Source organism: Hipposideros armiger, unplaced genomic scaffold (genome assembly GCF_001890085.2).
Source record: "Hipposideros armiger isolate ML-2016 unplaced genomic scaffold, ASM189008v1 scaffold_195, whole genome shotgun sequence".
In the NCBI taxonomy this organism is placed as follows: Eukaryota; Metazoa; Chordata; class Mammalia; order Chiroptera; family Hipposideridae; genus Hipposideros; species Hipposideros armiger.
Genome location: NW_017731545.1, coordinates 1,591,441 through 1,605,173, shown reverse-complemented (window position 1 = coordinate 1,605,173; position 13,733 = coordinate 1,591,441). Strand labels below are relative to the sequence as shown.

Sequence of the window (13,733 nt, the reverse complement as noted above, 5' to 3'; positions counted from 1 at the left end):
ACAGCCATGTGGATTGGTTGTGATTTTTAATGCATTGTAAATATAAAAAGCAGGTGGTCTGTTCAGCTGTCTTTCTGATATCGCAGGATCCATCCTACTGATTAGTTAGAAAGTTCGTTCAGACAATGGGGCTTATCAAGCGTTTGTTATCTGCCAGGCACAGCTTCTACCACCAGGAATGTGGGCGCAGAGAAGATCTAGCTTCTGCCCTGCTGATTTTGAAAGAGCACTGAACTCTCAGCCAGGGCAACTTCTGAGGTTGTATAAGAATGGGGCAGGTTGTCTGCAGGGCCCTTCTGACGAGCTGTAATTTTCTCTAGGTTCAACTGAGCCAAGTACTGTCCTAGGTAACACTGGAAATCGTTTCATGTTAGAACACTAGCTTTTCCTTTAGCTCCTTGATTTTTGCTTCCTATCACTACATGAACTGCTGAAAAAATGTAAACTTTTCCGTTTCCTCTCTACAGATTAACCACAAAACTGGCTTGGATTTCAGATTTACATCACATTGTGTGGTGCACAATTATATTCTGCTTCTCAAAGAAAAAAGACAGCTGAAGACTATTTCAAAAATTATTTTCACACACAATTATCGTACAGCATTACAATGTATTATGTGCAAAATTCCATTTAAAAATCATTTACAAAAGGAAGTACAACACGGTATGTGCTGAGGGTTCTAGATGGATCACAAAAGTTAACAAAGGAACAAGGTACAAAGCCAACCAAATCAGATGACTAGGCATCTTTACACAGTACAATAACATGTTTTTGTAACTACCTGTGTTACATTGATACAAGATCCTCACACTTTGTGCACTCCCAAACAGGTTTCACAAAACATAAATTTAACTTCACCAAACATTCTTATAATGCAGATGGACTTTTTGGTGCAAACTTTTTGCCAAACAGCATCTTATTTAACTCAGGGAAAGTCATATTACATATTACTTAATTTCTGCCCCAAATAATTTGATGCTGTTGGTTTTGACTTACGTGGGAAAGGAAAATAAAAGTTTCATCCTTATTTTTTTTTCTTTGTTTTTTTCAAAATTGTTTCCAAAAGCAAATAACATGGGGTAGATTTTGCCAAATCTCATTGCATATTTACAGTATTCTTAGCATAGATGGTTTCTTCCATCTCCTTTTCCCACTTCCTTGGAGGAGCCTGAACCAGCAGACTACACTCCTTAGTTCTTCGTTAGAGTCTGTATTTCTCTCTCGACCTCTCTCTACATTCATTTCTTTCCTGGTCCTCAGCATCACTTGGTTAAAACACATAACAGCACAATACAACTGAGCGTCAACAAGGTAACAGTACATCAGATTTTCAAAGGCATTCTGTGGCCAGTGTCAGTAATACATCAATTTAAGAAATCCAGCAGTCTCTCCTCACAAAGTTGCTGAAACATCCAGTTACAGAAGAGAGACTTTTAAAATGCAATACTCTCAAATCCAGCAAGAGATTTCTTTATGAATATTAAATGTTAAAATCACATGCATAATTATAGAATATTTTAAAGTTACAAAAATATTTTAAAAACCAATCCTGACAGTTTACCTGCAACTGCTATAAAAATTTCTATGAAATATACAAAAACAAAGGCTCTTTATAAAAAAAAAAAAAAAGAAAGGAAGATAAGAAAAGGGAAAGGAAGAAAAGGGAAAAGAAAGGAATGAAAGGATGGAGCCATCCACAGAACTGAGAAGTACCTGACGCACTGCATCGGCCAGTCTTGTCAAACGCCTGCTGTTGAATTCAATAGAAGAGCTTGTGCCTTAGATGTTTATTTGGTACATGTACATACATGTGAGCCCACCTAGAACCTGGCTGCGATAGGTAGCAAGCATTCTCGGACACTTGAACCATCAAATGCAATTCTCCATCTCTGAAGGAGAATCCTACTGTTTCACGAACCTCAGGGCAATGTGGCTAAAGATGCCCTCGGCCAAGTTGGCCTGTGGATGGCTTAGTCACTGAACTGAGGGGTCCCCAAGGAGGTGACTGCCTTTCAAGCACAAGCACATGGAAGCCACAAGGCAAGTTCCTAACCCCCCTTTGAAGGCACCACTTCACAGTCCTGTGTGTCTCTACGAGGTGGTGAGATCTTCTTCCCCATTCTGGAAAATGATGCCGTAAGGATCATTCTTGATGCGCTTGTAGACAAAGTGGAAGATGTGGGGTTGTGGCCGGCTGTGCAACTCAGCTTTGATTTTTTGAGGGTAAGTGTCCTCTGCCAACTGCTGCCACGTTTCATCAACAAAGAGGAAGAGACTGTACTCCTCAGGGTCCCCCACCTTAAACTTCTCCGCACAGAGCTGACACACATCCTCGGTGGTGACATAAGGTCTCACAAGGAGGGTCTTCCCCGTGCAGCCACTGTTGACCTCCTGGAATGCAACTCGGAGGTAATTCTGCAGGTGGAAAGAGAGATGCCAGGAACAAAGTGAGAAAAGCCAGCGAGATGGAGCACTAGATGAGCAGGGTGAGAGGTACGAGAGGTCGCCCTCCAAAGTTCTGGCTTGTCAGGATGTCTCATGTCGGGACACAAGGCCTTCAAGTGCAAGGAAACAGGCTGATTGGAATTTGGGCAGTGGAGAGAGCAACCACATGTGCTGAGGGGCTGTATTTTAATTCACTGCAAATATAAGGAGCAGAAGTCCATTCATCCCTATTCTGATTTTTTTCGTGTCCATCATAAACCCTGGTTAAGAAATCCTGGTGAAGTGTGTGAACCAAAACTGATGCTCACTTTATTTTCAGCTTGAAAAACAAACCAAATAGATAAGAGCTTGAACCAAGAGTCAGCAGATAGAGACATTTAAAATATGTAGACACAAGAGCAAACATTGTACTCACTCTGGACTACTTTTCATGAAATGTAAGCAAGGGTAATAATGTTAGGTGGGACCACAAGATACTGCCAATATTTGACCACTTTTCACCAACTCTAATGGCAATTTCATTTGGTTCAACCTAATATAAGGCTCTAAGTAGCTCCAAGTGCAATGCAGAAAAAGTTGGCAGGGCAAAAATGTTGATTCTGCCCAAAGGCTTTGGAGATGGAGCTGATTAAGTGCAAAGTGGTGTTGAAAGGAAGTAAAAGGATGATGTCTGCAGGCTTGGCACTATCAGCCGCGCCAGGTATATGCCATCAGGAAATACAGTAAGCCTGTGATTTCACAAACCAAGCCCAGAGGAGGTAAAAAGAATCCTACACTCATCCCAGGCTCTTGGAGATTCTGTGACCCCAGATAACTTCTTCAGTTTTCTCTTCCTTAAGAGCGTGGTTACCAGATAAAATAGAGAACACCCAGTTAAATTTGATTTTCTTACATAAAACAAATACATTCTTCTTTTCTAAATCTGGCAACTCTACTCAGGGGTGAAGAGAAGTGGTGCTCTCTATCCAGGGTCCCACATGGTCACCATGAAAGTTTACTGAAATGATGGAAGGGAACGCTCCATCAAAGAAAGGGAAAAACAGTGCACTCTTCACTGGGAAGGTAACTCTGACATGCTTGAATTAGAATGCCTTAGCGAACACATGCTCCATTTTACCAACGCCCCCTCTCCCATCCCAACTCCCCCTCTCATCCCAACCCGGCTCACACAATTGGTATGCATTTACTCATTGACTCCTGAAGAGAACTTTGTGAAAGAAGTCTACATTTTTTTTTTGCATTTGACGAGTGAAGAAACTGAGCACAGAGAGGCTAAGCAATTCACTCAAAGCCACATAGCTAGTGAGTTGGAGACCCAGCATTCAAGCATCTTCACCACTGTGGTGTGATGCCTTTCCAATGAGAGGAGATGTGTGTGAGCATCTGTGACCCTTGATTTAGGAGTTCCAAGTAGAATTTGTGTCTGAGTTTTTGTGTTTACAACCAAACTGAATGTTGACAATTCCCCTCTTGGGTTATATTCTAAGGTGTGTATCTCCTGGGTGAGGAAGGCCAAGTGGGTAGGGATATGAAGAAGGAAGGGACACTGGCATCTGGGGGTCTTTAGGCTAGAAGCTCCATATGGAGAGAGGAAACAGGACAAATGGGCTGGTGGCAAGTAGGGAGATGGACAATGAGTTTTCTCATTTCCTCTGTTCTTCACCTCAGAGAGTGTATAACCTTCGGAGTCCCCTCTTGGGACAGGCAATCATGGTATTCCAAGGGCCTGCGTATGCAAAATCACTTAACACATGGACAACTCTTCATCAGCCCAAGGGGGCAGGGGAGCACACAGTATGCGTTCTCGCTTTTTAGGTTGATGTACCTGAGGAGGAATTTCTGAGACTACTGCTATCTTAGAAAAGAACTTGTTAATTTTGCCTTTCCAAATGTACGTTAGAACCAAATGTACCTTTTGAGTATTTTCAGAGCACTGAGAGGCAGAAAAGGCAAGAAAGTTGAATCTGGACAAATCTGTACTGCTTGGAAATTCACCACATGGCACATAAAAACATAATGCAGTTCGGTTTTATAATTTGATTTGAAGCTTTCAAAATATTATTCAAAGGCATTTGCGGAGTTGCTCATAATTTCATAGACTATGAGCAAATCAGGGGTTGTTGTGTTGGGTAAAGATTTCCATATTCCTAATCTGCCTCTCCTCTGGAAGAAACCGCTCTTTGGGAATCCCACATTCCCAGGCACCAGCTTATGGTCATGGAAAATTCCTGAAGGGGATTCAGGCAGGACTTGGCTCGGAGGCTCACTCTTAAACCCTGGCCCTGACCAGCTGCCAGAGCTGATGTTGCTGATGAGATTCTGGGGTCTTCTGTTTCGGGAGGATAGTGAGAGAGAAGGGAAGGGGAGAAGGAAAGACATCACTGCGCCTCTCCCCGTTCTCAGAGACCAGGTCCACTGCAGTGCCTAACATTGCTGCTTCCACTCAGTCTCCTGATGAAATAAAACACCCACTGCCTGTGCCAAGAGCTTCCCCCTGACTTCCTCTCTGCTCAGGTGCTCAGCACCCATGCTGAATGTTCTGGGAGAAATCCCGCCTTAATTTGACTTTGTTTTCTTAAGGGCAGCAAAACTTGAGTCAAACTCACTTATATTTTTTTAATATAGGCAAAACAGAGAAGTGAAACAACAAAGTCAGAGGGTGGTTTAAAATATCTCTTCCGCCAGATGATTCAACAAAGGAGGGACCTCGGGTGCCCTGTGAGCCAGCTCTGCCTTCCTGGAGGACAAAGGAAGCAGCACGCCTCCCCGCCTCCCCCCCCACCCCACCCCCACACACACTCATCAACAATGCAGGCCACATACCTGAAAGTCATCCACTGAGGGGATGGTCCTGTTGGTGGTTCTCCGTTTGTGCCACTGCCTCAGGGTGTCTCTGGTCTCTGAGCTGAGCAGTCTCGCAGCTTGCTCTTCTTGGAAATTCTTTATCAGAGAAAGTGCCCCATAGGCGCTTGTCAAGTAATAACCTCCTAGAAAGGACAGAAAGAATGAGGGAGTCTTCAAGAGTTTCATACTCTGGTGATGAGTTAGGCGACAACAGAGTTAGAAGCTATTCTTTGTGTATTCTCCATTTCCTCCACATTTCCTGTGGGACCACTGAAGCACACGTCCAAGAACACATCCTTCAAGCCTCCATCTGTCCATTCATGCTTTCATCCCCATGGATGTCCTGGGTGTCCTGGGCCTGGGCCAGCACACCAGCAGGCCTGGCTGACAATGCCCTATTTTCACTGATAGGATTCCCATTCCAATGGGCGAGACATACAAAATCTCTAAATTATTTCAGTGCAATTGTGACAGTGTTTTGCCAGAAAAGCTCAGGCCTTTTTGTTGAGGCCTGACAGAGGTGGGGAGTCCTGTGAGGGTGGTGGGGTAGACTGTTCTGAGGCCAGAATCATTTACTTTAGCAATAGGAGTCCACATATCTCCTGGCAATATTTTCTTTGGAGCTGTTGTTTTAGGAATTAATCTTTTCTAAATGCTAAGTAAAGTATATGCTTTGAAAGAGTTGCACAATATACAAGTGTCTTCATGATAATATGGGTTCTTCAAAATAACTTCTCCCTCCCAATTCCCTTTCTTACCCTTATTTGGGGACTAATGTAACACATTTAGGAAAAAAAAATTACAAGGAAAAGCAAGTAATGTCCCTTTGATGGTGCATTTAGGAATGATTTCTTATGTCTGGGGGAGTGTTAAAAGACTACAACATCGTGAGATACATAGAAATGTGTTCATAGTTTTGTCCTAAACTGACCGAAATTTCGTGTCTTCCGGGGAGTTTGCAAGCACAGTGCTATAGAACCACTAGGTGGCGCCCAGAATGTTTATTAAAAATTCCCTAATTCGGGAAAAGCGCCGGTTCCCGGAAGAGGGGAAGTGGCAGAGTTAGGAAAGGGAGCAGCCGGGTGGACGGGTAGTGGGGCTGTGGGGCTGGCTACGACCCCAATTTGAGGAGGGCCAGGAACTGCTCTCCTTCCTCTCAGGGTCCCCAGCATCAGGAAGCCCTTAGGGTCGCTGCCGAGGCCGAAGGATCGCTGTCCCGAGTGGGGGCCGGCGGTGTTGGCTGGGCTGACCTGAAGCTTTGCGGGCTCGGTGGAGGAGGCCCAGCGAGCCAAGGCGGCCAGTGAGCGAATTCAGAGCAGAAGTGTATTTTTTTTTTCTCTCCACTGTTGGATATTATTACATTACAAATAAATACTATTTTTTTAAAAAAAAAATTCCCTAATTCGGCACAGCACATTTTAAATTAAGAGACATTCTTTGTCAAAATACCCATTGAATCTCTACCGTGAGCCCAAGACAGGTACAGAGCAGAGGGTGGGTTTGTAAGAAGTAGAACCAGAGTCCCCGCTCTACAGAAGTTTATAAATTTGTTAAAGAAAACGGACACTAGGGGGTTATTCATGCAGGGACCAGAAATTAGTTGTAGTTAAATGAGTTTTGTGCAGAAGTATCACTTTCATGGCCAAAGTCTTTAGCTGCTAATGAAAGGCTCTGAAGAACTCTCTCTGGTTGACAAGTGACAACATTCAAGATGGCAACTGGTCTACCACCTGAGACCTGAGCAGAGACCCCTGCGAATTAACTTAACATGTACCGGTAACTTAAGACATGTAACTTAAGAAAGTTACATGTCTTTTAATGTGGTTTTCAGGTCACTGTCAGAGATTTGTGGTTTTCAGGTCACTGACAGAGATTTGGGTTTTTTTTTTTTTTTATGGCAACGTCATCTAGGCCACTCTGAGCAATACACTTCCCATGCACACAGCACATGCCAGGCTTTTTGATTAGAGTTATGTGAATAGTTTAACAGCTCCACCAGCTGGGTGTAAGTTCCCTATGGCAGCCCCCACAAGTTAGTACAGAATTTTGAGCCACTGATTTGCCCCATGAACAGATCAGTATGTGACTGAGTGTGAAACTCAGTAGTACATTTAAATGCTACACAGGATTTCAGGAGAAATCAATATGAACTTAAGTATTCAAGAAAGAGGTGTCAGTATTAGAGCTGGGACTTAGATAGACTGTTACAATTGAGTTTGGGAGGGAGGGTGTTTCCTGTGGACATTAAATTTTAGACTCCATAGTTCTGATCTGTTCAGGCCACTAAGGAGGAAACTCAAAATGCTGGAAGCACAAAATAGACCACACTTTGAAACATGTGGATGCAATTATAGGAAGGTTTAAATTTCAGCAAAACTATAACCCTACCACAAGAGCTGTGCACTTAAAAGAGGTTCTATGATGCCTTTTCCATAATGAAATTACCTGCTTAAACAGCAGAAAAGAGATGTGGGCTGCTGCCCCACAAACCAAAGAGGGCCTTGGGAAAGCCACGTAGGGCTGAGTCGGTGATATAGCTTTCTGTTCTGCTGCTTCCTCCCTGTCTGCATAGCTTCAGCTCACTGAAGTACAGGCCTGATCTTTAACCACAGCCAACCTGACTGGGCTGCCCTGCTCTCCCAAGGAAGGCTACCAAGAAGCCCGAGACACAGTTAAGTGGAAGCAGGCTCTAGTTTAAGCAGGAGCTCAAAGGCTGCTCTCTACGTTCACTAGCTGAGTCTGTCTTTCTCTCAAGTGTGATTCCTGGAGGTGACGATAGCCACCTGCCCATCTGTCATCAACTCAGTGTCCAGGCAGTGTCTTGCTCTGGGGAAAGTCTGGTAAAGGTGGTAGGAAGTGGCTGTCTAGATCCTTGGGCCACAAGATGTAAACATATGTTTGTCCTAAGTACACACTGTCAGCAATGGAAGGGTAATATTCTGAGTGAAACTGACATGTCCTTTCTCTAAAGCACCAAGAATCTGGGGCATACTTATTACTAAAATTAAACATGATTGAAGCTCAAAAGAACCCTAGCCCAGATGCATACAAAATTATAAAAATGATGCATATGTAATAATGATGCAAAATGAAATAATGATGGCCTCGAGACTAATGTATGCTTCTCCTGGTCCCTGGACAAAAGCACATGCCTTTCCCCTCTCCTATCAAAGCCCAGGGCAGAGTCGGTGAGGAAAGTTCCAGGCAGGGCCTTGGTGGCTCATGTTGTAAATAATAATAATAATAATAATAATAATAATAATAATAATAATAATGGAGCTAAGCGGAGAAGAGGGGAAATGGATGGAAGGGGCTCATTCATATCTGTCTGAGGTGTGGGGACAGGATGAAAAGATCTCCAAAACTAATCCTGAGTCAGCATTAACCTTAGAGGGATGGCAAGTGAGGACCTCAGGGGCTACTGGGAGGACAGACCCTCTGAAAAGAAAGCCAAACACTGAGGACTTAGGGGATCAAGGGGCATGTTCTGGGGGTGATACTGCATTTAAGTTCCCTATAGGGAAAATCCCAATACGATGCATTCTCTGGGGAATCCTAGCAGCGGACTAAAACTCGGTGGAGAAAAGCAAAAAAGTCTATGCAAAAATTCAGCACTCAGGGTCTATCTGGGCTCTTACAGGGACACGTGAAAATGGATTAACAGGATTCAGAATGCACAGGCCCTGATTTGTTCTTTAAAAAGACAAGCTCACATAAGAGTCTCAGTTATTTCTGCTTTTCAAGACTCTGCACCATGGTGACAAACAACCAAATTATTTCCATGATAAAATACCTAACTGAAATGTAAAGAGAAAGAATTTCTGCTAAAACATGTTGGGGTCAGGCAGACACAAGAAGGAAACTAAACTGCCAAGATAAATTAAAAGCAAACAGCACAGCTTTTACTCCCTGTGTTTTTACAATGAGCAGACACTATTTTTTAAATAGAAAAAAAAAATCAATGCTGTTTTCATCTTGAAAACAAAAATTAAGAAAAAAAAAAAAAGATGGAAACAAAAGATAGGCCTTCATGTGTTTCACTGATATAACAGCAGGATATTCTTCTGACAGTGGAAATACTCTTGAACAAAAGTTTACAACTTCCTCTTGGAATCAAAGAAAGCATTTCTTTTAAAAATAGCATTTATTCTATTGAATGACATTTTCTATTGCAATTAACCAATCTCAGCAAAGTATAATTATGGCACGGTTACATTTTTTTGTGTGTGTGTTTTTTTTACTTTTCCAAATATTCTATGATGAATATTTATTATTTTTGAAGTCAGAAAAAATTCAGCACATTCTTTTAAATTAAAACTAGAATTATGGGCAGGCCAAGTGGCACGTTGGTTAAGAGCTGGCTTGGGACACCAGAGGGCCCTGGTTCGGATCCCACATATGAGGGCCAGTGACACTGCCCTCCACAGCTAAAATGCTGAACAACAGCTCGACCTGGAGCTGGGCTGCTGTGAGTCCCAGAAGACGGCATAGGCTGCAGCCCCTGCTGCAGTGGGTTGCCGTGGGCAACTGTGTGTAGCCAGCAGCCAGCGTGAGCAGCCAGCAGCCGCTGTGAGCAGCCGACCAGAAGCCGGCGACTGATCTGCCTCGCCCGGGAAGAACGCAATGATGGTGCCAACTTGGGCCGGTGAAGCAACATCCTCCACAACTAGACTGAAGAACAAAAGGACAGCAACTTGTCTGTTCACTTCCCCCAATTCCCCAATAAAAAAAAATCTTTAAAAAAAACCTAGAATTAACCCTTAATATTTCAAAAAAGCACCCACATAGCTGTTTAATGGGTATGGGGTTTTATTTTGAGGTATACTTTTGAAGTTAGATAGAGGTGGTAGTAGATTGCACATTGTGAATGTACTAAATGCCACTAAAATGCTTAATTTTATGTTATGTTAACTTCACCTCAATAACAAAAATGAAAACAAAGCTTTCCCAAAGCACCCAGTTCCTCCCTCTTTCTCAAGAACATGTTACCTTCTCCGTGTAACAGTGAAGGGTCTAAGAGCTCCATCATGTACTCGATTTCCGTGTCCAGTTCCAGCATGTCACACTGAGCTATGACATAGGTCAGGACTGGCAGAAAGTCGTCAGCGCCATACATCCTCCCTGGGATTAGGACGAAAGGCGAAGATGGGAATATTTTTAGCAGTGTTTCTTTCTTTCATATCCTCCTTGCTGCTTTTGTTAGATAGCGAGGAGTCATCCTGGGGAAATGTGTTATTTATAAACAGAGGTGGGTGTTTCTGGAATCTTGTATAGCCCATGACCCGCCCTGTTGCTCATGTCTCAGACCAGCCCTAACTCACAATTTCAGAATGAGCATCTAGGAATTAATGAACACAGGAAAGAATTTTGCCATTATTATGAGTTACATCATTATACAATAGAACACAGTACTTTTAAATAGTTTAACTTTTAGCAAGTAATATTATAAAATATTTATAAAGTATCTACTTATTATATTAACACTTTGTATTTTGTTTCATATTATTTTCTTTGAAAATTAATCACAAACATAATGATAGGACCAAACTCAAACCAGGAATAAACACTGTTCTCTATTCAACATGAGCCCACAGTTAATTTATTTAAATGTGCTAATTTAGCATGTGTTGAATAGATAACACATGATTAATATATGGCAAAAAAATTTTAGTCCTTATTGCTATTTTTTACTACAGTGGTGATTCTCAAGTGAGGGAGTATTTGGCATTATCTAGAGATATTTTTCATTGTCAGAACTGGAGGGTGGGGGTGCAAATGGCATCTGGGATGCTGATGAGCTTCCTAGAAGAAGCAGACAGCCCCCACAATAAAGAATTATCCAGTGAGGATGTCATTAGTGCTGAAGTGGAGAAGCTGTGCTACAGAAGAACGTAATCCTTGGCAGACATCTTTCGGCATCTTTTACAAATTATTTCCGGAACTATGAAAGTACGTTTTCTCTATGTATGTGAAATATTCTGGCAAATTTCAGAGATGTTCACATGCTATCATTACTAGGCCAAGAGCTCACATGTTAATGTCTTTCCTCAACAATTTGCAAATGCACACATATTTCTATCTACTCAAGTGGTGTTAATAGAGCCTCTGTTTTCTCTCTGTTACTTCTCCATGAAGCAGTTGCATTCAGAGGAGAAGGTGGTAGTCATCCACAGAATTATAACAGGCTCCCTCAAGACCTGGAAAAATGCAGAGCCCAAACACTACCCATGAGTCATGATTAGGTTATTATCTATAAGAAGCAGCACAAGGGAAATCTGAGAGCTTACTTCCCAACTTTGTAACTCTTTTATGAATTCCAATTACACTGCTTCAACTTCTAGCAAAGAAGGCAAAGCCAATGAAATGATTGTAATGAAACTGCATCATTATTGAATATTCCACATTTCTGATCATTGACACAAACCCTCATTGGCCAAAGTGTAGTAATGATTATCACTAATATTTCCACTGCACTTGGGGCTATGCATGCCTTGTTCCATCTAATACACTTCTTATGAAGGATAGGGGCATATCCAATAACAGGTGCAGACATCATATCTCAGAAGGTTGAGTAATGTGGCTAAAGTCCCAATTAATTTAACTCATTCGCAGAGCTAGGATTTGAACTCAAACTTCAGAGACTGAATTTGTATCCACTACTCTGAACTAAATCTTTAATAAATTGGCATTGTACAAAAATCTTGTTGCCCTCATCCGCTTACTTTTTTGGTATGGTTTATCTGTTGCATGTGACTAATTTGCCAGACACCAGAGTAACACTTGTATTTTTGTGAGCCACTTTGTGAAATCAAGTGATTGAATGGAAGAGAAATTGGGAATCAGAAAACCTGATGTGTCCCTGATCCAGTCACTGGCCACATCACGGGCCCTGGTGGGAAGTGGCCAAGGGCCTGGACTTTGGACAGCCTCACCTGAGTTGTTCTCCATGACAGTGTAAATAAGCTTGCAGACCCTCAACAGCAGCATGACTTTCTTTTCAGGTGAATACATCTTCTGCATAGTCATGAATTTGACTTTAATTTTCTCCACATCCACAAAATCAGGGGTTGGGGCGAAGACCCCCAGCTCCTGTGGATTCCTCTGCCGCACGAGCTGCAGGTTCTCCTTGAGTTGTTTCCATGAGCCATCAGCCACGTGGAAGTCTTTCAGCATGGCCTCCACGTGTCCCTTCAGGGGCTTCAAGATGCACTTGTGCATGGCTTTTTCCAACACCACATCTGCCAAAGAAAGTGCAGGTATTGTGACTATTGTCTGAAGAAAGAAGAAACGCATGTCTGCTTTCCCAGAATGGACCCCTGCAACTCTATGCATTGGGTATAGAGCAGACAAGTTATAACTTCACACCCACCTACCCAACAAAACTTAGCAGACTATCACCCACACTCCAACATTTTCTTCTGGAAAGCCAGGAAAATGGAATCTTTCCTAATGTATACTTAGTTTCTTTTGCATACAATCAATGCAATTAAATGTATTTATTTTAACTATTTTTACACCCCCTCCTCCCTAAGCATAGGTAAATATTCCAGAAGACATTCTTTTGACCTAGTCCCTCCGCTGATCATCGAGTTGACAGGTAAGCAAATGTTATTTTAAAGGAAGGATTTTCTAATAGTGAGGGTTCAAGATCCCTGAAAATGTTTTCTGAGGAAATAAATTAAACTAAATACACATGTTATCTTAGATCGGATTCTGGACCAAAAATTCTTTATTTCATTTTCCATAAAGGACATCAATAGGACATTAGATGCGATTTGAATAAAGTCTGCAGATTAGGTAATAATAGTGTTAACAATGAATCAGTGTTAATTTTACTATAGTTTTGTAACAGAATGTCCCTGTGTTTAGGAAATAAACATTGAATAGTTAGGGGTAAAGGGACACAACTAATTCTCAAATGGTTCAAAACAGAAGAGGGTGGGGCCGGCCGAGTAACTCAGTTAATTAAGAGTTAGCTTAAGAGCGCAAGCTCTGAGCAACAGGGCTGCCAGTTAGATTCCCACATGGTCCAGTGACACTGCACCTGAGCTGAGCTGCCAACAGGTGTCAGATTGGCTCAGCTGGTGAGAGCACCTGTTCCTAACAACAAGGCTGCCTGTTTGATGGTGGGCTATCCCTGTCCGCAACTAAGACTGAACTCTGCACCTTGAGCTGAGCTGCCACCCGGATGGCTCAGTGGATAGAGCGTGTGCTTTCAACAACAAGGTTGCTGGTTCGACTCCCGCATGGGATGGTGGCTACGTCCACCCGCAATTAAGATTGAACACAGCACCTTGAGCTTAGAGGCCATGAGCTGCCGACGGGCAGCCAGATGGCGACTGGCGTCCTCCAAAACTAAGATTGAAGAACAACAACTTGGCTGGTCCCCTTCTCCAATTCTCCAATTAAAAAAAACACGAAGAGTGTGTGTGTGTGTGTGTGTG

At 42.5% G+C, this 13,733-nt stretch overlaps 1 protein-coding gene across 10 annotated transcripts in view; it reads right to left on the bottom strand.

Moving 5' to 3' along the window:
• Positions 1 to 559: 559 nt before the first annotated feature.
• The window catches only part of RIN2 (Ras and Rab interactor 2), a 227,069-nt gene continuing 213,895 nt past the window's right edge, over positions 560 to 13,733 (bottom strand). For all 10 annotated transcript variants that reach the window (XM_019653108.1, XM_019653105.1, XM_019653107.1 and 7 more), the window contains 4 exons: positions 12,222 to 12,527; positions 10,279 to 10,410; positions 5,269 to 5,432; positions 560 to 2,415 (listed from right to left, as the gene is read on the bottom strand). In XM_019653108.1, the coding sequence (XP_019508653.1) occupies positions 2,092 to 2,415; positions 5,269 to 5,432; positions 10,279 to 10,410; positions 12,222 to 12,527 (926 nt within the window). In that variant the 3' untranslated portion in view covers positions 560 to 2,091. The remainder of the gene's footprint in view (positions 2,416 to 5,268; positions 5,433 to 10,278; positions 10,411 to 12,221; positions 12,528 to 13,733) is intronic.